This window comes from Dromiciops gliroides, chromosome 4, assembly GCF_019393635.1.
Source record: "Dromiciops gliroides isolate mDroGli1 chromosome 4, mDroGli1.pri, whole genome shotgun sequence".
NCBI classification, from domain to species: Eukaryota; Metazoa; Chordata; class Mammalia; order Microbiotheria; family Microbiotheriidae; genus Dromiciops; species Dromiciops gliroides.
Window position 1 is genome coordinate 197,678,959 of NC_057864.1, and position 23,135 is coordinate 197,702,093.

Genomic DNA, 23,135 nt, shown 5'->3' on the forward strand with positions numbered 1-23,135 from the left:
GAGAAGCAGGTTTCCAGGGAGATAATGTAGCTTAGTGCATGAAAGACCGACCTTGACAATTAGAAAAACCTTTATTCAAGTCCTTTCTCTGACAAATATTGATCGTGTCATTGGCCAGGCATCCGGCCTCGCAGGGCCCCAAACAGAGTAGCCAGTCTGCAGGAATGGAGGGAGTTTCTATACCACAAGTTCCCTACAAGGATGAAAGTACAGGTGTGGATGCTGCTCCTCTTCAACTTTCCCCCAAGTAAAGATCCTTTCAGAGCATGTCCTGGAAGTTAGTGTACATGCGAGGCGAGGTCACAAGTCATTAGGGACAGTCAGCAGATTTCATTCATTAACTAGAACCATTGAAAGTTATATCTGTGACCTTAGAAGTTTTGTAGGGGGGGGGGGCAGCTAGGTGGAGCAGTGGATAAGTCACTGACCCTGGATTCAGGAGGACCTGAGTTCAAATCCGATTTCAGACACTTGACACTAGCTGTGTGACCCTGGGCAAGTCACTTAACCCTCATTGCCCCACCAATTTTTTAAAAAATTAAAAATTAGTTATATAGGTGGAGAGAAGGAACAAGCATCTATTAAATTCCTACTGTGGGGGGCAGCTAGGTGGCACAGTGGATAAAGCACTGGCCCTGAATTCAGGAGTACTTGAGTTCAAATCCAGCCTCAGACACTTGACACTTACTAGCTGGGTGACCCTGGGCAAGTCACTTAACCCCTCATTGCCTTGCAAAAAAAATTTCCTACTGTGTGCCAGGCACTATGCTGAGTGCTTAGCAAACATTACCACACTTGACCCTCACAACAACCCTAGGAGGTAGGTGCTATTATGATCCTTATTTTACTGTTGAGGAAACTGAGGCAAACAGAGGTTAAATGATTTGCCTAGGGTCACAGTAAGTGTGAGGCTGAATTTGAACTTGGGTCTTCCTGATTCCAGGCCTGCTGTTCTATCCACTGGACTACCTAGCTGCTTCTAGTGGACTGTCAGCAATCCTCTTAATGATTCAAGTAAGGATTATAGCAAAGGTGCTCTCATGAATTTTATTTTATTTTTTCAGGGGATTTTTTCCTCTATTTGATTTTTTTTTATTAATTTTTTTGGGGGCTGAGGCAATTGGGGTTAAGTGACTTGCCCAGGGTCACACAGCTAGTAAGCGTTAAGTGTCTGAGGCCAGATTTGAACTCAGGTACTCCTGACTCCAGGGCTGGTGCTCTTTCCACTGTGCCACCTAGCTGCCCCATCCTCTATTTGATTTTGAGAGTTTCTGTTTTTGTATTTATTCCTAATGTACTTTAGAAAGGTTGTCAATGGGGTTGACTCTCAGTTACTCGAGAAGATTTAATTAAATGGAACACAGTTTAAGGTACCCCTGAATTTAGGTTTGGGGGCATTTTTACAAGGTAGATAAGATACAAAGAGAAAAATGCTTTTCTTTCTTTCTTTCTTTCTTTTTTTTTTTTTTTTTTTTTTTGGTGCTGGGCTAGTTATCTGTTGCTCCCAGCCCTGGCTAGTCTTAAGCCCTCCAGAGAAGTTTTAGTCCTTTGTAGGGTGGTGTTGAGAAGGACCCCAAAGACCCTGGGAGCTGACAGCCTTCTGGGTGACCCTCAGTTTCAGGATAACTTGGATGCTGTCAACCAGACTCTGAAGAAGCTGAGCTCAGACCTGAACACTAAGTACTGCTCTACTCACGGAGATCCTCCCGGAGCATCATCAGACCTGCTTCGGCAGCTGGAGGTAGGACAGTCCCCAGCCACACCCCTCAGGATGCCAGAGACAGAAAACCTCCTGGTCCCCAGTGTGAGGCTATAGGGTCACACAGCCAGAGGAAGTCAGAGACGACATGGACCCCAGAAATAAACTAACCAACCTCCCTTATTTTATATAAGAGAAAGCCAAGGCCAAAAGAGGGGAAGGGATTTATCCAAGGTCAGAATTAGCTACTTTGCCTAATTACCATAGAGAGCAAATGAAACTGTCCTCCCAGATGTCAGTGTTATACCACCATCCTTCACTCTATTCTGCCCAGGGGTGCATGCACACACACCCACATGCACACATGCACACACACACACACACACACACACACACACACGCACACCCTCCAACTAGGTCTCGGGTACTCAAAGAATGTATTGTGACTGATCTAGCTGACCAAGATAAGCTAGCATGGTAGCAAAGGCTGGGGCAAGGGGAATTCTATAATCCATCAATAGGCATTGATTAAGCATTTCTTCTGTGAAAGACAGATAGAGCACTGGCCCTGGACTCAGGAGGACCTGAGGTTCAAATCCAGCCTCAGACACTTAACACTTACTAGCTGTGTGACCCTGGGCAAGTCACTTAACCCCAACTGCCTCACCAAAAAGAAAGAAAGAAAGAAAGACACTCTGCTAGGTACCAGAGGTACAAAGACTAAAGGGAGTTAGTCCCTGCCCTCAAAATGCTTACCTTCTAAAGAGGAAGCCAGCATATCCATGATGTAGACCAGGTGGGGAGGGAGCGCACTCACTAGCAACTCTGGGGAGGGATCAGGGAAGGCTTCATGTAGCAGGTGCCGTCTGTGCCATAGTGTAGCAGGTGCCATCTGCGCCATAGCTTCCAAGAGGTGGAATTAAGGAGGGAGTGCATGAGGGACAACCAATACAAAGGCACAGAGGTAGGAAATGGAGAATTGAGTGAGGAAGAGAAAGGAGGCTCTTTTGGATCACAGTGTGTGGAAGGGTTGGTATGGTGGGGTTCAGTCATTTTCAGTCGTGTTCACCTCTTCCTGACCCCATTTGGGGTTTTCTTGGGAGAGATACTGGAGTAATTTCCCATTTCCTCCTCCAGCTAATTTTACAGATGAGTAAACTGAGGCAAACAGAGTGAAGTGACTTGCCCAAGGTCACACAGCTAGTAAGCGTCTGTGGTCTGATTTGGACTCAGGTCTTCCTGATTCCAGGCCCAGTGCTCTATCCACTGTGGTCCCAGTCTGCCCCCTGTGCCAAGGGGATTGATGTATTAAAAGACTGGAAAGGTAGGAAGGGGGACTGGTTGTAAAAGGATATAAATGCCAACATAGGATTTGATGCTTGATCCTAGGGGTAATAGAGAACCACTAATGTTTACTGGAGAGGGAAGGGGGAAGATGGAGGGTGGTGTGGTCAAACCTGAGCTTCAGGAAAATCACTTTAGCAGGTTTATGGAAGGTAAATTCAAATGGGAGGTTAATGCCTATGGAGTGGGTAGTTTGTGATGTGGGGCTGGAGCTCAGGAGAGAGGCTGGGAGTTGTCGGCATAGCAAGGGGAATAGAACCCCCAAAGAAGCTTAGGAGGCCGTTAAATGAGAGATTCTAGAGATACCCATGTGGAAGGCACTCAGAGTGACACAAATGATGGATTAGCAAAGAAAATGGAGAAAGGGGGAAGCTAGGTGGCACAGTGGATAGAGCACTGGCCCTGGATTCAGGAGGACCTGAGCTCAAATCTGGCCTCAGACCCTTGACACTTACTAGCTGTGTGACCCTGAGCACGTCACTTAACCCCGATTGCCTCACCAAAAAAAAAAGAAAGAAAGAAGGCTCTCTCCCAAGAATAGTCTTTGACATTCTTTGGGGGTTATAAAGAGGGGGTCCTAGGGAGACCCCCGGGACTCCAAATTCTAAGACTTCTGGTCCAAGTCTGCCCCAGGCCTCTCCTGATGGTTTCAGCTTTCCTTTCCCTTCCCTGCTCCCACAGGCTGAAGAAAGGCAGCTCAGTACATTGGAGAAGACCACCAAGGACCTGAAGAAGCAAGCCCAGGAGATTGCCCCCCTTCCTCTTAGAAGGAACCGTCTGGTGAAGCCCCTCCAAGTGGACAGTATCTGCGACTGGGAATCTGGTGATGTAAGTGCAATATTGCCGGCATACCTGGCTCTACACCCTGTCAGTCAGTCAGTCAGTCAATAAGCATTTATTAAGTGCCTACCGTGTGCCAGGGATCATGTGAAATGCTAGGAAGGCAGAAGACAGTCCCTGCTCTCAAGGAGCTCAAAATCCAGTGGGGGGGGTAGCTAGGTGGCGCAGTGGATAAAGCACCAGCCCTGGAATCAGGAGTTCCTGAGTTCAAATCCGGCCTCAGACACTTGACACTTACTAGCTGTGTGACCCTGGGCAAGTCACTTAACCCTCATTGCCCAGCAAAAACAAAACAAACAAACAAAAAAATCCAGTGGGGGGAGACAACACGCAAAGAAAGAGGTACAGTTTATATACCAGATAAATATAAAATAATCAACAGAGGAAAGGCACTAGAATTAAGAGGGATTAGATTTTTTTGGTAATTTTTAATTTATTTTTAATTTTTGGCACATTTAGGTTCCCCCCCCCAGGGTAATGAGGGTTAAGTGACTTGCCCAGGGTCACACAGATAGTTAGTGTCATGTGTCTGCAGCCAGATTTGAACTCAGGTCCTCCTGAATCCAGGGCCAGTGCTTTATCCATTGTGCCACCTAGCTGCCCCCAAGATTAGATTAAAAAACAAAACAAAACAAAACAAAACAAAACAAAAAAGACATGCTTCTGTTTGGGCTTCCAAAGAATCATTCTAACCAATGAAACTGCCCTTGCAGTTTCTTTTTTGTTTTGTTTTGTTTTGGGTGAGGCAATTGGGGTTAAGTGACTTGCCCAGGGTCACACAGCTAGTAAGTGTCAAGGGTCTGAGGCTAGATTTGAACTTGGGGCCTCCTGACGCCAGGGCCGGTGCTCTATCCACTGCACCACCTAGCTACCCCACCTTTGCAATTTCTAAAACTTTAGATCTAAACATAAGGGATCCAGGGGAATGTAGATTTTTTTTATGCCTACATTGACATGAAAACATTTCTTTTCATAGTAGAATTTCCTCACGTGCTATATTAAAACATTTACAGATTTGTATACAGTCAATAAATCTTTGTTGAACCCCACCCCCCAAAAAAAGAAGAGGGATTGAGAAAAATTTCCTGTAGAGGACCAAAAAGTCCCCAGGACCCTCACTCCCCACCCAGATTCAGTGGTTGGAGAGCAGGGTCCCCAGGAACTCTGTGCCCCACAAGAAGGTGGCCCAGGGCTTTTAGGAAACCTCAGGAAGGTATTGCATTAAAGGGGATCCACCTGCAGACCAGTACTGGTGTCGGAGTAGATCCATAGAAACCTTCACCACTTCTGCAGGTCCCCGGGTTCTCCTAGCATGGTGCAGCAGCCTCAGTCAGTCAGTCACTTTGTGCCGGGCACCATGCTAAGTCCTGGGACTACAAAGAAAGGTAAAAACACGGTCCCAGCCTCCAAGGATCTCACAATCTAATAGGGGAGACAGCATGTGAATAACAAGGTACATGCAAATCATGATCAGAGCAGAGGAAAAATGATCAGGGAGGGGTGGGAAAGGCATCAGCATGGAAGGGGAGCAGGAAAGGCCTCCTGCACAGACTGAGAGCTGAGCTGAGTCTCAAGAGGGAAAATAAAAGGAAGAAGCGAGAGGGCAGAGCATTCCAGGTGCGGGGTACAGCCGGGACAGAGACATGGGGACTGCAGCTATAGTGTCATGTTTGAGGAACCTGGGCTCCAGATTCCTGTTTAAAAACCAACCAACCAAGGAGGCAGCTAGGTGTTGCAGTGGATAGAGCACTGGCCCTGGAGTCAGGAGGACCTGAGTTCAAATCCGGCCTTAGACACTTGACACTTACTAGCTGTGTGACCCTGGGCAAGTCACTTAACCCTCATTGCCCTGCAAAAACAAAAAAACATAACTAACAAACAAAAACATCTCCTCCCCATCCAGGTGCAACTATTTAGGGGAGAGAAGTACACTCTGCAGGATAACAGCGACCCCCACACCTGGGTGGTGGAGGGCCCTGGAGGGGAGTCCAAGAGAGCCCCTGCTGCCTGCTTCTGCATCCCACCACCTGACCTGGATGGCGTGGCTAGGGTTGGCAGGTAGGGGGATGGTCCAGGAGGCCCAGGAGGGGACCTGCTGATTTCTAGTCTCCTGACCTTCCTGACTCCTCCTTTGAACATTTCCTCCCCTGCCCCTCAATTCTGGGTCCTGTCCCATAGTCTCTCCACACCTCAAGTTGTTCCACACCCCTGCCCCTTCTCTTTGGCCAGTTAGGTGGGGGCACCATTTTCTGGGCCCACAAAACTGGGCTCAAGCCAGGGGCACCTTGGGTCTCTGAAGACTTGCCTACCTTAGTACACTGCCCTAGTTCTCTCCATCTTCCTTTGGGTTTTCCTGGGTCAGGATACAGTTTTATCAGCACTGGGGAGTGGGGGAGGAAGTGGGAGTGCCCCAATGAGGACACTGAGGAAGGAGGGAGGGAAGAAAGGGAGGGAAAGGGGGGAGTTATCTTCTCATCTACCTTCCTATCCCAGGCTGGAGTCTGAGCTGCAGGCACTGAAACAGAAATGTAAGGACCTCCAGCGCAGTCTGGTGACTAATGCCAGCGAGCTAGTGCAGCCCAGCAAGCAGGGTATGAGGGCACAGGGGATGGTGGTGACATCATATGGAGGGCATAAAGGGGGTGTGCAGTGGGGTACAAAGGACACGAGGGTTATATGTGTGCAATCCTGTAAAATATATTTCCAAGGGGCAGCCAGGTGGTACAGTGGATAGAGCACCAGCCCTGGAGTCAGGAGTACCTGAGTTCAAATCCGGCCTCAGACACTTAACACTTACTAGCTGTGTGACCTTGGGCAAGTCACTTAACCCCAATTGCCTCACTAAAAAAATTAAAAAAGAAAAAAAAAAGAAAATATTATTGCATTTTATCTTCATAACCTCCATGGAAGTCAGGTGTTATTATTATCCCCATTTTTTAGAGATGAGGAAATAGAGGCAGTGGTGAAGTGCCCAGGGTCACACAGCTAGTAAGTGTCTGAATCTGGACTTGAATTCAGGTCTTCCTAACTCTATGGGCAGCTACTTGGTTCAGTGGATAGAGTACTGGGCCTGAAGTTCAAATCTGTCAGGCATTTACTAGCTGTGTGACCCTGGGCAAGTTACTTCACCTCTGTTTGCCTAGGAGGCAGCTAGGTGGTTCGGTGGATAGAACTCTGGGCCTGGAATCAGAAAGACCTGAGTTCAAATTTGACCTTAGATACTTACTAGCTGTATGAACCCTAGAGAAGTCATTTCTATTCATGTATAACTTATATTGAATTGCTTGAGTTCTTGGGGGTGGAAATGGGGAGGGATGGAGGAAGAGAAGCTGGAACACAAAGTTTTAAAAATTTGATGTCAAAATTTGTTTTTACTTGTTATTTGGAAAAATAAAATTCTAAATATATGTCTGAGGAAAAAACAAACAGACGAATGAATGGATGGATAGATGGATGGATGGATAGATAGATAGATAGATAGATAGATAGATAGATAGATAGATAGATAGATAGATAGATACTTAGATAGATAGATAGATGGATGGATGGATAAACAAGTCATTTAACTTCTGTTTGCCTTAATTCACTGGAGAAGGAAATGGCAAAACACTCCAGTATCTTTGCCAAGAAAATCCCATAGACAACATGCTATGGTCCATGGAGTCATGAAGAGTCGGACAGGACTAAAAGACATGACAACAACAACTTCCTGACTCTAGGTCAAGTGAACCACCAGAGATGTATGCTAGAGGCAACTCACATGAGCTTGAGAACCTGTTGTTCAATTTTCACTGTGAGCATTCACACCTCAGAAATTGGCAAACACTACAAATTAGGGTTTGATTTATTGTTTCTTTTTTTTTTTTTTTTTAGTGAGGCAATTGTGGTTAAGTGATTTGCTCAGGGTCACACAGCTAGTAAGTGTTAAGTGTCTGAGGCCAGATTTGAACTCAGGTACTCCTGAATCCAGGGCCAGTGCTCTATCCACTGCACCACCTAGCTGCCCTGATTTATTGTTTCTTGATTGTCTAGACTTAAGAAAGTGGTAGATAAAATGTTATAATGCAGATTAAACTTCAAAGTGTGTTGTGGCATTATTTTCCCAGAGAGCTGGTCGTTAAACATTTATTTAGCAACATATACTTACTACCCACTCTACCACCTAGATGCCTTTTCTTTTCAATTTATTTTTATTCTACTCTCAACAATAACCAAATAAAATGGACAGAAAAAGAGAGTTGCACATGAAACTACAAATGTCTACTAAGTACAGCTTGCTTTAAAAAAAAGTCTGTATTAAGTTCCACAGTAGCTTTCAAAGCAGTCCTACTTGTTTGTGCTTCTTTCTGGCCTTTTTTCTATTCTTTCTCTCTCTTGAAAAAAAAAGTCTTCAATGACCCTCTCCTCTTTTCCTTTTCTTTCTTTTGCTACCCCATCACTATATTGTCCTTCACTTCCCCACCCCTCCCCTTCCATTGGCAAAAAAGAAAGAGAAAAACAAAGTCCTGGGAACAAATGTGTGTAATCAGGCAAAACAAACTTCCACAGTGGCCATGTCTGAAAAGCACACCAAGAATTCTTCCCTCATCTACTTCATTCCTCCTTCTCTGCTCCCTATAAGCTGAGTTGCACAATTTGGTGGTTCCTGTGCTTAGGGTTGTGTCACTCACATTCACAGATAAGGAGCCACATTCCTATCTCCCCAGAACTTCTTTTCTTCTTTATCCCTTCCAGGCTTTATTGTGCCAAGTGTAGGATTCTGTTCAAACCTCCGTAGGTAGTGGTGACTGCTCCTTGAGAATGGGGCTTGGGGGGAAGGGGAGTAGGGAGAAGGGGTTTCTAGGAGTTGAGTTCTCATTCAGCCAACCTCCCCTGTTCTACTTTCCTCCACCAGCCCCCTCAGGGAGTGCCCCGGTCAACCCCCAAGCCCAGAAGCTGCTGAGCCAGCTGACCCAGTTGGATAGTGACCTGAACCAGATAGAACATGAGATTCTGGGCTGGGTCCGTGCCCCCCTGAACCACAAGACCCCTCTGGATGATCTCAACACTCGTATCCGGAGCCAGGAGGTAGGCAAAACTATGGGAGTTCTATCCTGGAGGGACAGGGTGATGGAAATAGGACCTTCATTCCACCAATATCTACTGAATGCTTACCATGTGAAGGCACTGTGCCAGGTTCCATGGGGGAATAAATAAGACATAGTCCATCCTCTCATGGAGCTTATAATCTAGTAGAGGAGATGACACGTATACAAACAATATTAAGAGGCAGAATGTGCCATAAATGAAGTACAAAGACAGTATAATGTGAATTGAATGGAGGGAGAGATTATATCCGGTTGGGGGAATCCCAGAAGGCTTCATGGAGTTGGTGGCCTTTGAACTAGGCCTTGAAAAATGAATAGGATTTCCATAAGAAGATATCAGGGAGGGGAAGGCAGGTGGTGCAGTGGATAGAGCACCGGCCCTGGAGTCAGGAGGACCTGAGTTCAAATCCAGCCTCAGACACTTAACACTTACTAGCTGTGTGACCCTGGGCAAGTCACTTAACCCCAATTGCCTCACCAAAAACAACAACAACAACAACAAAAGATATCAGGAAAAGATTTTTGTGGGGTTTTTTGTTTGTTTGTTTTAGTGAGGCAATTGGGGTTAAGTGACTTGCCCAGGGTCACACAGTAAGTGTCACACAGTAAATGTCAAGTGTCTAAGGTCGGATTTGAACTCAGGTCCTCCTGAATCCAGGGCCGGTGCTTTATCCACTGTGCCACCTAGCTACCCCTTGGGAAAGAGGTTTAGGGTCTAGGAATTGCAAGGAAAAAGCTACAGATGTGAGAAAATGCAAAGCAAATTCAGTATGAGCAGAAAAAGCAAGTGGTCTATTTGGTGGGAGCATGAAGGCATGTAAAAGAAGATAAGGCTGGGGGGCAGCTAGATGGCGCAGTGGATAGAGCACTGGCCCTGGAGTCAGGAGTACCTGAGTTCAAATCCGGCCTCAGACACTTAACACTTACTAGCTGTGTGACCCTGGGCAAGTCACTTAACCCCAATTGCCTCACTTTAAAAAAAAAGAAGAAGAAGATAAGGCTGGAAAGATTGTGTAAGGCTTTGAATGCCAGGCTATGGAATTTGGAGATGGCAACTGGGGAATGTTATTCCATCTGTGTTATATGGGACAGGATGGAGGTGGGGAGACCTCTTGTTATTACAAAAAGAGACATATGGAAGATCTGATCCATAGTGGTGACAGTGGGGAAGGAATGGTGTGAGGGAGCCAGTGCCAAAAACAGTTTAATGACAGAATTGGCATGACTTGGTGCCTCTTTAGAGTGAGGGAGGGTCATTTTAACAGAAATGGGAAAACAGGAAGGAAGAATTGGCTTGATGGCAGAAGATGAGCTTTGTTTTAGGAGGTGCCAGAGTGAGGCTTCTTAACCTTAACCTATTTTGCTCCATGGCCCCAGGTTTGTGCTGAAGCCAGCTTAAACTGGCTTGAGAGAGCCGATTGTTAAATATTCAGTATCAGCATTTATACCTTAGCAATCAGTAAATGCTACAAATCAAGGCTTCCTTTATTGTTTTGTTGATATCTAGACTTAAGAAAGTGATGGGGAAATGTTAATAATAATACAGATTAAACTTAAAAGTGTGTTATGTGTTTTGGGAAAACTGATTGTTAAACATTTACCAGCACTCCCTGCATGAACCCTTTGGGGATAACATTTTGAAATGCATAAAATATATAGCTTGGCAAAGGAAACCAAAGATTAGTGAAAATGATGGTGTAAATTTTTTTTTCTTATCTGGGTCCATAGACCCATTAAGATATTACCCCCTGGGGCAGCTAGGTGGCGCAGTGGATAGAGCACCGGCCCTGGATTCAGGACTACCTGAGTTCAAATCTGGCCTCAGACACTTAACAGTTACTAGCTGTGTGACCCTGGGCAAGTCACTTAACCCCAATTGCCTCACTTAAAAAAAAAAAAAGATATTACCCCCAGGTTAAGAACCCTTGTGGTAGCAGGTCATCCAGATGGAGGTGAAACACGGGATTGGAACTTAGAAATAAGGCTGAGGTTCTCAAATCTTATGGTGAGGGGGCAGCTAGGTGACACAGTGGATAAAGCACCGGCCCTAGATTCAGGAGGACCTGAGTTCAAATCTGACCTCAGACACTTGACACTTACTAGCTGTGTGACCTTGGGCAAATCACTTAACCCTCATTGCCCCACAAAAAAATTTTAATCCTTTGGTGAGGGGGGGGGGGCTTTTTGCATAGAGGGCTAGTTGAAGGCAAGCATTGTGAGAGAGAACATAAGAAGAGAAAGGAAGATGAAGGGGGTATGGTTTTTAGGGGGTACGACTATGTTTAGGGGTAGGAGGTAGAAGAGCCAGAAAGAAAAGTAGGACAGGGATGGAACCAAGATGGCAGAGGAAAGGCAGTAAACGCTCAGAGTTCCTGACACAATTACTCCAAAAAAACAAAACAAACAAACAAACAAAAAACCTCCAAACACAGCCAGAAAAGTAGGAGCATCAGAAGAATGATGTGTCATGCAGTGCCATAGCTAGGAATTTTGACACCTAGGTGAAATTCAGTGGAGCAGGGGTGGGAATGGAATGTCCAAGACAGAACTATTATTACTGTGTATGACTGAAGTAGAGTGTGTAGATAGAGATCATGGGAGTTGATAATGTTGAAGAAGTAGGAAGCTATGGAGTTTGACAGGAGCAGAGGTTGGGGTGGAAAAGACTGAGTCAGGTACTACACCTACTGGGGAGGGGGAGGAGGAATGACCTGGGAGTCCAGAGAAGATAGCAACAAGGATCTGGACAGGATAGAGTGAATGTAAAATAGAGACATGCCTACTAAGTGATGGTGGCAGAGGGAGGTTCTGAAAGTGGGGAGCAGGATATAGACCAATTCTGCCTCCTAGCCCTGTGTGTCAAGGCAGTAGTCATAGGAAAGAAGGAAGGAAGGAAGGAAGGAAGGAAGGAAGGAAGGAAGGAAGGAAGGAAGGAAGGAAGGAAGGAAGGAAGGAAGGAAGGAAGGAAGGAAGGAAGGAAGGAAGGGAGGAAGGAAGGGAGGAAGGAAGGAAGGAAGGAAGGAAAGAAGGAAAGAAGGGAGAGAAGAAGGAAGGAAATGAAGAAAGAGAAGGAAAAAAGGAAGGAATGAAGAAAGGAAGGTAGGAGGGAGAAAGAAAGGAAGGAAAGAAGAAAGGGAGGCGGGCAGCTAGGTGGCACAGTGGATAAAACACCAGCCCTGGATTCAGGAGGACCTGAGTTCAAATCTGACCTCAGACACTTGCTGGCTGTGTGACCCTGGGCAAGTCACTTAACCCTCATTGGCCCACTACATAAGTAAATAAAATTAAAATAAAAAAAGAAGAAAGGGAGGGAGGAAGGAAGAATGAAAGGAAGAAAGGAAACATTAATTGCTTACTGTGTGCTTACTATTTATTAAGTGTATTTACTATTTACTATGTACCAGACACATTGATCCCCATTTATCTAGGGCAAGAAGGGATTTCAAAGGCCATCTAGACTAATCTCTTCATTTTAAAAATGAGGAAACTAAGGCCCAAGGAAGTTAAGTGATTTGCTCAAAGATCACATAGGTAGTACCAGAGGCAGGGTTTAAACCCAGGTGCTCTAACTCCAAAGCCAGTGTTCTTTCCACTCTGCTGTACTATTTCTTAGGGTATGAGAGGAGAAACCTGCCTTGGAGAGGGTACCAAGAAATATGGTATCTTTGGAAGAACGTTAGGTTTCAGGGAGCAACAAAAAATGGAAGGAATGAGAATGGAAGAAATGAAGAGGAGTTTGTTAACAACAGAGGAAGATGCCAGAGGGCATAGTGGAAACAGAGGTGGGGCAAAGGAAGTTAGGGATTGAGGATGGGTACTGGTAGGAAAAGGGAGGGTGTTGGCATCCAGGCCCCAACCCTTTTGCCACCAATCCCCATGGCTTGTCCCCTGATGATTCCAGGTATGCATGGGTTCCAAGAGCAGATAGGGCATCAAGGACAGTCCACCCCAGTGGAAAGGAGGGCCCTAGAAGAAGGATGTGATACCCCCCAGCATGCTAGGGTGCTTTCTGGGGAGGTCAATAAGGGACTGTGTGGGTTGGACAGCTGCTCCAGGAATGGATAGTGGGAAAGTACACCACCCCTCCTACCATGTTGGGATCTGGAACAAGATCCCAGTGGCCCCATCTAAGTTCCAACTTGGATGTCATAGAAATCAAGGGAGGAGGGGCAGCTAGGTGGTGCAGTGGATAGAGCACCAGCCCTGGAGTCAGGAGGACCTGAGTTCAAATCCGGGCTCAGACACTTGATACTTACTAGCTAGCTGTGTGACCCTGGGCAAGTCACTTAACCCCAATTGCCTTACCAAAAAAAAAAAAAATCAAGGGAGGAGGAAAGAGGGAGGTGGTGGTCAGCAGAATCAAATGCTGTATGAACTTCATGGTACTAACAGGCTACCAGAAAAATATTTATTAGAGTTAGACTTATAAAGGATATCCCAAAGTTTTAATAGCCTAAAGTGGCACTAAGGTCTTTGGAACACCCTGAACATAATTATTTATTTAGAGTTATTTAAGTGCACAGGAGAAATGCAGACCAGGTTTGAGAGGGGAATTCATGGAGCCATTTCCAGCTAGAGATGGGATGTTTGGGGAGAGAAAGTGGCATTCAAAGGATTCAGAGGCAAGCAGGAGGTGAGGTCCTTGCTGAGGTCATTTGTTGGGAAGGAGGGAGGTAGGTGGGCCCATCAGTGGGCCCCAGCTCATTGCGGGGGAGATGCTCCATCCAGGAGCTTACCTTCCTTGGGACACTCTTCAGCTTATTAATGGCATTCTGGGGCAGTGGTGCCCAGGATGGAGCCCAACACTCCTAATGAGGTCTGACTAGTTGTGCTCTTAAGCACAATTGGAGCAGAATTCATTGCTGATCCATTCCCAACGCTGTTAATGGTATAGCTTACTCTCCTCCCACCAGCTCCCTGGGCAAATGGTCGATTATTCTGGGTGAAGAGCCCCAGTGCCAATGGGGCCCTGAGTGGCAAAGCAGTAAGTGGTGGTCACGCTATAGATTTAAGAATTCTTGGATCCACGGTAAACATCCACCCTTCTCTCGGCAGAACATCACCCGGAGGCTTCAGGGCCTGGAAGCGGAGAAAGAGGCCACACAGAAGGAATGTGAGTCTTTCCTGTCCTCTAAGCCAGCCGGGCCTGCTGTGCTTCATCTGCCAGTGACTCTTAACAATGTCAAGAACAAATACAACGATGTGCAAGTGCTCTGCAATCTCTACGGGGAAAAGTGAGTGTTCTTATGGGTCATAAATAGGGACTGACCTGGGGAGGGTTAGGGGGAGAGGGAGGGAAGGGGGAAGGTAAGGCCAGTAGAAATCTGATCATGGCCCTTGATTCAGGAGGACCTGAGTTCAAATCTGACCTCAGACACTTGACACTTACTAGCTGTATGACCCTGGGCAAGTCACTTAATCCTCATTGCCCTGCAAAAAAAGAGAAAGAAATCTCTGATTCTCTCCCCCTCTTCTCTCCCAGGGCAAAAGCAGCCCGTGCTCTAGAACAGCAGATCCAGGCATCAGATAAGGTGATTCGGGGCTTTGAGTCCAACCTGATCCAGGAGGCCCCCATCACTGCCAGCCCTGGATCACTGCAGGAACGCATCAGCCAGCTGCAGGTAAGGGGTCCAGGTGGGTGATAGTATGTTTAGAAATGAGACTAGGGAGAACACAACCTTGGTTGTGTGGGAGTGGATGAGAAAGATATGTAGAGGTGGATGCAAAGAGGCCAATGGGAAGGGATATCAGAATCTGGGCCCATGCAGTGTGGAATTATGTAGGGGCTGACCCTGCTCCCACCCCTTTAGTGGCAAAGACGGGATTTACGGGAGCAGCAGTCCTGCGTCCTGGGCCTACACCGGGAGCTGAAGGCAACAGAACATGGCTGTGGGGCATTACAGAACAACTTTCAAGAATTCTGCCAAGACCTGCCGCGACAGAGGCGTCAAGTGCAGGGGCTCACTGACCGCTACCATGCCGTGGCGGATCAGCTGGACCTTCGGTGAGGAGGAAGGGGAGGGGCTGGTTGATGAATAAAAGCAGAAAGAGACCATTTGTATGTGCTCCTGAGTCAAAACCTTCTCCCTCTGCCTTAGTCTTCTGGTCTATTAAACTGGAGGCTTCTGTTGCCCCTTGCACCCATGGTACCCCCCTTAACCTGGCCCCAGGAAGCCATGGGCAGGTGATGAATCATCAAAACATCTGCTTATCCCTTGGGGCCCCTGATTCATTCTCCCTAGATCCTCAGTCATGGTTCCTATGCCTGGCCCTTCCCCATGGCCCCGGGTCAGGTCCCCGGGCTGAGCTTGTCTGTTCTTCCCTGCCCATTCCCCAGGGAGAAGGCAGTGCAAGATGCCAGCCTCATTTACCAGCAGTTCAAGAATTACAGGGAGAACCTGCGCTCCTGGATGGAGCATCTCCCCCGCAATGAGCTGGGGCCCACTGATGGGCCCAGTCAAATCAACTACAAGCTGCAATCTCAGAAGGTGAGAGGGGACCATCCAATGAAAAGTGAACGTATGCGGAGGTGGCCACGCCACTGGGCAGGGGCTCCGTGGGCTCAGGTCACTGCCAGACCCTAAGCTCCTTTCCCTCTGCAAGGATGAAAAAGGCTCCCTGACAACTGCCCCTTTGACCTCGGAGGGAGGCCAACCCTTTGAGAGGCAGGGCTCCCATGCTCCCAAATCCTGGGAGAAGCAAAGAGGCAGAATGGGCAATGAAAAGGGAACTGGGCTGGAGTCAGAGGACCTAGATTTGAATCCGTGACCTTGGACAAATCATTCAACTCCTCCGGGTCTCAAGTCCCTCGTCTATAAAATGAAGGGAGCAGAGGGGAGGAAGAGAGGACTAAATAGGGTTCAATTTTCTTGTCATTTAATTTTCTATATGTGTGCACATGCTTCCCTCTGGTGGCCATGACTGGAAAATGTCCAAGTCCAACATGCAAGCTGTTGGTCAATGGAGAAAGGGCATATTGGACCCACTTAGAAATTCTTCCAAGCTACATCCTGGTCTCCTAAGACCAGCTCAACGCTGGCTGGCTGGAGGTGGAGAGGGACCTTGTCCATCATCCAAGACTAGACAGCTTCTACACAACAAAAGGCCGAGCAAATCCCCAGTAGATAACAGTTTGCAGAGGTTAAAACAACTCATGTCTTCTCTTTTTTCCTACCCTTTTCTTCCTAATCCCCAGCCTTGAGAGCTAGAGATTAATCCACAGCTACCAGTAAAATGATCTATTTGCAAGCCCATCTGAGACACCTGGGGGGTACAATGGGTAGAGTGTTGGGCTTAGACTCAAAAAAGATCTGAGTTCAAAAGCTCCATCAAACACTTATTAGCTGTGTGAACCTGGACAAATCACTTAATCTCTCTGTAAAAAGTGAAGGGGGTTGGACTTCATAATCTTTAAATTCCCTTCCAGCTCTGAATCTATGAGCTTATATATTCTAAGGTCTGGGAGAAGGGTCTAGTGTCACATTCCTTTTTTTTTTCTTTTTTTCTTTTTGTGGGACAATGAGGGTTAAGTGACTTGCCCAGGGTCACACAACTAGTAAGTGTCAAGTGTCTGAGGCCGAATTTGAACTCGGGTCCTTCTGAATCCAGGGCTGGGGCTTTATCCACTGTGCCACCTAGCTGCCCCCTAGTGCCACATTCCAATTAGGGAATTAGGAAGAACCTGAGACCCTGAGTCAAAAGATCTGGGTTTAAATCCTTCCTCTGACTCTTAATAACTCTGTTACTACCTTGGGCAAGTCATTTAACTTCTGGGTCTCAGTCTCCTCATCTGTAAAATGTGGCATTGCATTCAATGACCTCTAAATCTCTGATTCTCTAATCCCATGGGGCTAGCCTTACATAGGAGTTCCACAGAGGACAGCTAGGTGGCACAGTGGCATGGTGGCAACTACTGGCCCTGGATTCAGGAGGACCTGAGTTCACATCTGACCCCAGACACTTGACACTTACTAGCTATGTGACCCTGGACAAGTCAATTAACCCTCATTGCCCCACCAAATAATAATAATAATAATAATTCCATAGAGGGGGTATATGGAGTATTCTTGGCCACTACCCATAGGGCCATGCTGGTGGGATGATGGAAGACATGAAGTGAAAGGAACATGTCTATCCTATTGTTAGAATCTCCTTCCCTTTCATTTTATTTCATTGCCCCAGAGGGTCCCTAGAGGATGAGAGGAAAGGAATGTGAGATTCTTTTTTGGCTCAAGAGGCAGCTCCCTCCCAGCCCTGGGCTTTTACTGATTTTTCTTCTTTCTTTCTTATCTAGCGTCTGGTACAGGAAATTCAGAATAAAGAGAAAGACAAGAATACACTATTCCACCTATCTCAGGACCTGCAAGCTGCTCTCCAGGTTAGTGTGTTTCCTCAATTTTGTTCCTTCTCTTCCTCCTTCCTCCATTTATCTGCCCGTCTCTCTTCTCCAAGAGATGCCTTTCCTCCCCTTTATCCCTCTGACTGCTAGGTTTTTTGCTTCCTCTCCCTCCCCTTCTTCTTCCCCTTCCTCCTCCTCCCCCCTTACAGGACTATGAGGTGCAGGCAGACAAGTACCGTTGTTCCCTGGACCCCACAATGACTGGATCTGCTCCCAAGAGACCTCGGATCACTCCTCTGCAGGACAGCATCCAGGCCCAGGTAAGGCTGGGTTACAGTCTCCATGCCTTTACTTCTTTCTTCCCGGCCTACTGCTCCCCCATAGATTTGGGGGAGTGGCCACCCAAAGAACTGACTCCACCCTGTTGTCTGTCTCCCTTCCCAACTCCAGGAGAAGGACCTCACTACTCGATACACTGAGGTTGCTGCCAAAAAACAGCAGCAGCTGAGTCAGCTGGAGTTTGCCAAGAAGGTGTTGGAAAAGGTACCAAGCTGCTTCTTAGGATCCCTTTCCTAGCCCAGCTCTGGTTTCAGAGATAATGTGCCCACTCTTGTGATAGCATCCAGGAGCCTCCCCTGTCCATTCAGAGTGCTTCCTGATCATTCAGCAGTGCTGTCTCCCTAGCCCTACATCAGGGACATGGGCAGGCTGAGAAAGGTGGCACTCCCTGCCTGTAGCTCTCCACAGAGGCACATCTCAGCCTTCTTGGCCTGCAGCTCCTGCAGGATGTAGATCCTGAGTGTGTCGTTCTGTAGGCACTGGGCTCCCAGAAATCACAGCCTATCCAAGAATAGACTCCCACTGCCCAGGCTGGGGGACTAGAAGAGGGAGAGGGGCTGTTAAATGCTTCCTCCCGGGGATCCTCTTCATATGAAAGTACAAGGAACTCTCTTTTCTAGAGGGGATGCAAAGAATAAACCATATGGGGGAGAAGTGAGAGTTTATGCTTTTTTTTTTCTTTCTTTTTTTAGTGAGGCAAATGGGGTTAAGTGACTTGCCCAGGGTCACACAGCTAGTAAGTGTTAAGTGTCCGAGGCCAGATTTGAACTCAGGTACTCCTGACTCCAGGGCCGGTGCTCTATCCACTGTGCCCTCTAGCTGCCCCAAGTTTATGCTTTTTGAAAGGCTGGGTGGGTAGCAGGACTGGGACGCCCAGCCTGGATGGCATCACAGTTATTTGCCCAGCCTGTTGGGAGGGCATTCCACTGGGCCTCGATCCCCTCAAATCTGCTGGTTTCTGAGTGTTTTAGGGCCTCAGCCACACTTTCCCCATAGGCACCAAAGGGAGGAATCACTGAGCTGATGGGCTGAGGAAGGGAAATGTCCTCCTCCTGATCCCTCATGCCATATACACTCTTTCCCCTGTTTCTCTGCAGAAGGAAATCAGTGAGGCTAGCCAGCTGGCCCACCACCCCAAGCAGTGGTCAGAGAAGCAGAGCCAGGCCAGCGGAGAGTCAAAGGCACAGGCTCTGAAGTCCCAGCTGGAAGAGGAGAGGAAACGGGTGGCCCAGGTGCAGCAGGAACTGCAGGAGCAGAGGAGGCAGCTGCTGCTGCTGAAGACCCAGAAGCCTGTGGAAAGGCTGGAGGAAAAGGAAGTGGTGGAGTTCTACCGAGACCCCAAGCTTGAGAGCAGCCTGTCCAAAATGAAATACCAGGTGGAAGAGGAGGGCAAGAAGTGGGCCAGCATGAAGGCAGACCTGGAAGGTATGAACCGGCAGATAGCCCAACTGGAGAAGGAGAAGAAGCACATTCAGCCCCATCTGCTGACCAAGGAAGTCACCCAGATCAAGAGGGACCCCACCCTGGACAACCAGGCGACCCAGATCAATGCTGAGATCGAACATCTTCGGGGAGACAATGCCACCCTCTCTGCCCGGCTGGAACAGCTAAAGAGGGAACTGGTGACTCTGGAACAGAAGGTGGCAAACGTGAAGGAGAAAGTCGTGGTGAAGGAGGTAGTCAAGTTGGAGAAGGACCCCGGAATGGTCAAGGCATCCTGGGCTCTGAAGCGGCAGATCGAGGAGGATGCTGGCCGCAGGAAGGTGGCGGAGGAGGCGGTGGTCAAGTTACGGGCTCGTGCCCAGGAGCTGGAGCAGCAGATCAGCTCTATGGAACCTAAGGTCATCGTGAAAGAGGTGAAGAAAGTGGAGCAGGACCCGGGGCTCCTTAAAGAGTCCATGAAGCTAAGGAACCTCATTGAGGAGGAGAGGAAGAAGAACGTGATGCTGACCAGGGAGCTGAAGGACCTGCATAGCAAGTACAGTGTGGTGGAAAAGCAGAAGCCCAAGGTGGAGTTCAAGGAGAGAGTCAATGAGATCTTCCAAGTGGATCCAGAGACAGAGAAGGAGATCGCTCGGCTCAGGGCTGAGCTCCAGGACACCTCCCACAAGAGGAGCGCCGTGGAGAAGGAGGTGGAGGGACTTCTGCCGGAGCTAACCATCCTCCGGGCCCAGAAGCCAACTGTTGAATACAAGGAAGTGATCCAAGAGGTGGTGAAACATGAGAAGAGCCCAGAGATCCTCAGGGAAATTGACCAGCTGAAGGCCCAGCTCAACGAGCTGGTCAACACCAGTGGCCGATCTCAGGAGCAACTCATCCGACTGAAGGGAGAGCGGGATGAATGGAAGAGAGAGAGGACCAAGGTTGAGACCAAGATGGTGAACAAAGAGGTGATACGCTACGAGAGCGACCCAGTGCTGGAGAAAGAGGCTGAACGTCTCCGCCGGGAGGTGCGAGACGCAGTCCAGAAGAGGAGAGCAACTGAAGATGTGGTCTACGAGCTTCAGAACAAGTACCTGCTGTTGGAGAGGAGGAGACCTGAGGAGAAGGTGGTGGTCAAGGAAGTGGTGGTGACCCAGATGGACCCGAAGCTCCATGAGGACCACAGTCGCCTCAGCCACAGCCTGGATGAGGAGGTGGCCAACAGGCGGAGGCTGGAGCGGGAGGTGCAGCAGCTGCAGGCCACGGTGGAGGAGAAGGAGAACCTCCTCAGTTTCCAAGAGGACCGTGACAAAAAGCTGGCAATCGAGCAGGAGATGCGGCAGCTGAGCCTAAGGATCCAGGAGATGGAGCAGCGGCCTCCGGCCGTGCAAGAGAAAATCATCATGGAGGAAGTGGTCAAGCTGGAGAAGGACCCGGATCTGGAGAAGTCTACAGAGGCCCTGCGGCGGGATCTGGACAGTGAGAAGAACCGGGTAGCAGACTTACATCGGGAGTGCAAGAACCTGCAGGTGAAGATCGATGTCCTGCAGAAGACCAAGTCTCAGGAGAAGACCATCTACAAGGAAGTGATCCGGGTGGAGAAGGACCGCGTCTTAGAGAACGAGAGGTCCCGCGTCTGGGAGCTGCTCAGTAAGGATCGTACGGCAAGACAGAACAGGGAGGAGGATGTGAGGAGACTCAAGGAGAGGATCGAGAGGGCCGAGGCACTGAAGAGGACCTGGTCCCGGGAAGAGGCCGACCTTCAGAAAACCCGGAGCCAGGCCAGCCAGGAGCGTGCGAAGCTAGAGAAGGAAATGAGGGAGCTGGAGAGGCAGAAGCAGGAAAGGATGCTGTGCTTGCACGAGGAGTCCAGATTGCTCAGCCAGAAGACAGAAAGTGACCGGCAGAAGAGGGCCCAGCGAGGCCAGGAGCTCTCCCATCTGGAGGAGGCTATTCTCCGAGAGAAGGATCAGATCTATGAGAAGGAGAGGACTCTACGGGACCTCCAGCTCAAAGTGAAACAAGAAGAGATGAATCAGGACACCCAGTTGAGAGAGACCAACCTTTCCACGAAGATCTCCATCTTAGACCCGGAAACGGGGAAAGACATGTCACCATATGAAGCCTATAAGAGAGGCATCATAGATAGGGGACAGTACATCCAGCTGCAGGAACTGGAATGTGACTGGGAAGAGATCACCACCATGACCCCGTGTGGAGAGGATTCTGTTCTCCTGGACAAGAAAAGTGGGAAGCAATACTCCATTGAGGATGCCCTGCGCTGCAGAAGGATCACCAAGGAGGAGTACCATCTCTACAAGGATGGCCATCTTCCTATTTCCGAGTTTGCTCTCCTGGTGGCTGGAGAGACCAAAACTTCCCCACTCTCCATCGGCTCTATCATCTCCAAATCTCCCCTCCCTTCCCCAGCAATGAGCCACCAAACCACCAGCATTTTCTCCCCTGGTTCCTCACTTGGCCTCAGCGATGACACCTTTCCCATCGCGGGGATCTACGATACGGCCACGGACAACAAGTGCAACATCAAGACTGCCGTGGGTAGGAAGATGCTGGACCCCATCACTGGGCAGAAGCTGCTCGAGGCCCAGGCAGCCACAGGAGGCATCGTGGATCTCCTGACACGGGAACGCTACTCTGTCCACAAGGCCATTGACCGGGGGCTGATCGAGAACACTTCTACCCAGAGGCTGCTCAATGCTCAGAAGGCCTTCACTGGCATTGAAGACCCTGTCACAAGGAAGAGGCTGTCAGTGGGAGAGGCTATCCAGAAGGGCTGGATGCCCCGAGAGAGTGCCCTGACTCACTTGCAGGTTCAACACCTCACTGGAGGACTCATCGACCCCAAGAGAACAGGCCGTATTCCTATTCCCCAAGCTTTGCTGTCTGGTATGATCAATGAAGAGCTAGCCCAGCTCCTCCAGGATGAATCCAGCTATGAAAAAGAATTGATCGACCCCATCTCCAAAGAGCGGTTAAGTTACAAGGAAGCCATGACCCGTTGCCGGAAAGACCCAATGACTGGCCTGCTGCTCCTTCCCGCAACCCAAGAGAACTACTGTTCTTACCGCACAGCCTCCCCTTCTCTGCCTCGCAATCTGTGCTAATGGAAGTGCTCCTTGTGCATGCCAAGCAGGTGTGAAGGCATGTGTTAAACGTCATACATCTTTTTTTTTTTAGCTAAATAAAATTCCCTTTATCCTCCAAAGGCAGCCAGATCCTTGATCTCTATATTCAAATGCTTTATCATGAAGAGTGGACTCTGTATCTGAGCTTCCCTACCTTGGGTGACTAACCACATTTCCCTAGCCCCAGAGGTCAGTGTGACTTTGTCTTCACTCTCCAACCCAATGCATGCAATAAACTCCCCCACTGTCTCAGAGTCTGGAATGTCATTAATTGAAATATGGGATAAATGTATCAGGTTGGGGCAGGAAGGGTGGGGACACCTGCTGAGAACTGAGAAGACTTCTCCCAGGTGGGTGGAAGGGGGATGCTCTGCTGCCTCTGATTCTGGGTCTAGGATGAGATCCATAATGGGGAATACAAACTCTTCCCCACTGAAATAGGACTTCCTGCCTCCCCTGAATATCTTCTCCCCATTTTATTTGCTGTCTGAGCTCTGTACATCTCAATCTCTTTCTCTTCAGGGTATAGGTTCTTATTCATTGTTGTGCTCCCTTCTTGGAAAAAACTTTTTTTTTTTTTTGTGAGGCAATTGGGGTTAAGTGACTTGCCCAGGGTCACACAGCTAGTAAGTGTTAAGTGTCCCAGACCGGATTTGAACTCAGGTCCTCCTGAATCCAGGGCCAGTGCTCTATCCACTGTGCCACCTAGCTGCCCCTGGAAAAAAATATTTTTAAATGCATAAAATAAAATGCTTAGGATCACAGAGAAAATGAATTACATTGAAGCAGGTATCAAAATCTATTTTTTTAAAGTCCACAGACCTCAAGTTAAGAACCCCTGGCCCAGGAGCTACCTTCAGCCCCTTGGATCGCCAGGCTGACTTCTCCCTTTCCACTGAAAGCCCAGACATCATGAAGCT

General features: G+C 48.3%; 1 protein-coding gene across 3 annotated transcripts in view; it reads left to right on the forward strand.

The window, feature by feature from the left end:
- EVPL (envoplakin) overlaps positions 1–22,447 on the forward strand; it is a 48,064-nt gene extending 25,617 nt beyond the window's left edge. The window contains exons 10-22 of one of the 3 annotated variants that reach the window (XM_044000130.1): positions 1,616–1,741; positions 3,725–3,871; positions 5,787–5,941; positions 6,377–6,474; positions 8,778–8,950; positions 14,026–14,204; positions 14,453–14,591; positions 14,781–14,974; positions 15,308–15,458; positions 17,264–17,347; positions 17,518–17,628; positions 17,759–17,851; positions 18,745–22,447. In XM_044000130.1, the coding sequence (XP_043856065.1) occupies positions 1,616–1,741; positions 3,725–3,871; positions 5,787–5,941; positions 6,377–6,474; positions 8,778–8,950; positions 14,026–14,204; positions 14,453–14,591; positions 14,781–14,974; positions 15,308–15,458; positions 17,264–17,347; positions 17,518–17,628; positions 17,759–17,851; positions 18,745–22,194 (5,100 nt within the window). In that variant the 3' untranslated portion in view covers positions 22,195–22,447. The remainder of the gene's footprint in view (positions 1–1,615; positions 1,742–3,724; positions 3,872–5,786; positions 5,942–6,376; positions 6,475–8,777; positions 8,951–14,025; positions 14,205–14,452; positions 14,592–14,780; positions 14,975–15,307; positions 15,459–17,263; positions 17,348–17,517; positions 17,629–17,758; positions 17,852–18,744) is intronic. The other 2 variants (XM_044000131.1, XM_044000132.1) reach the window with 2 other exon arrangements.
- Positions 22,448–23,135: the final 688 nt, after the last annotated feature.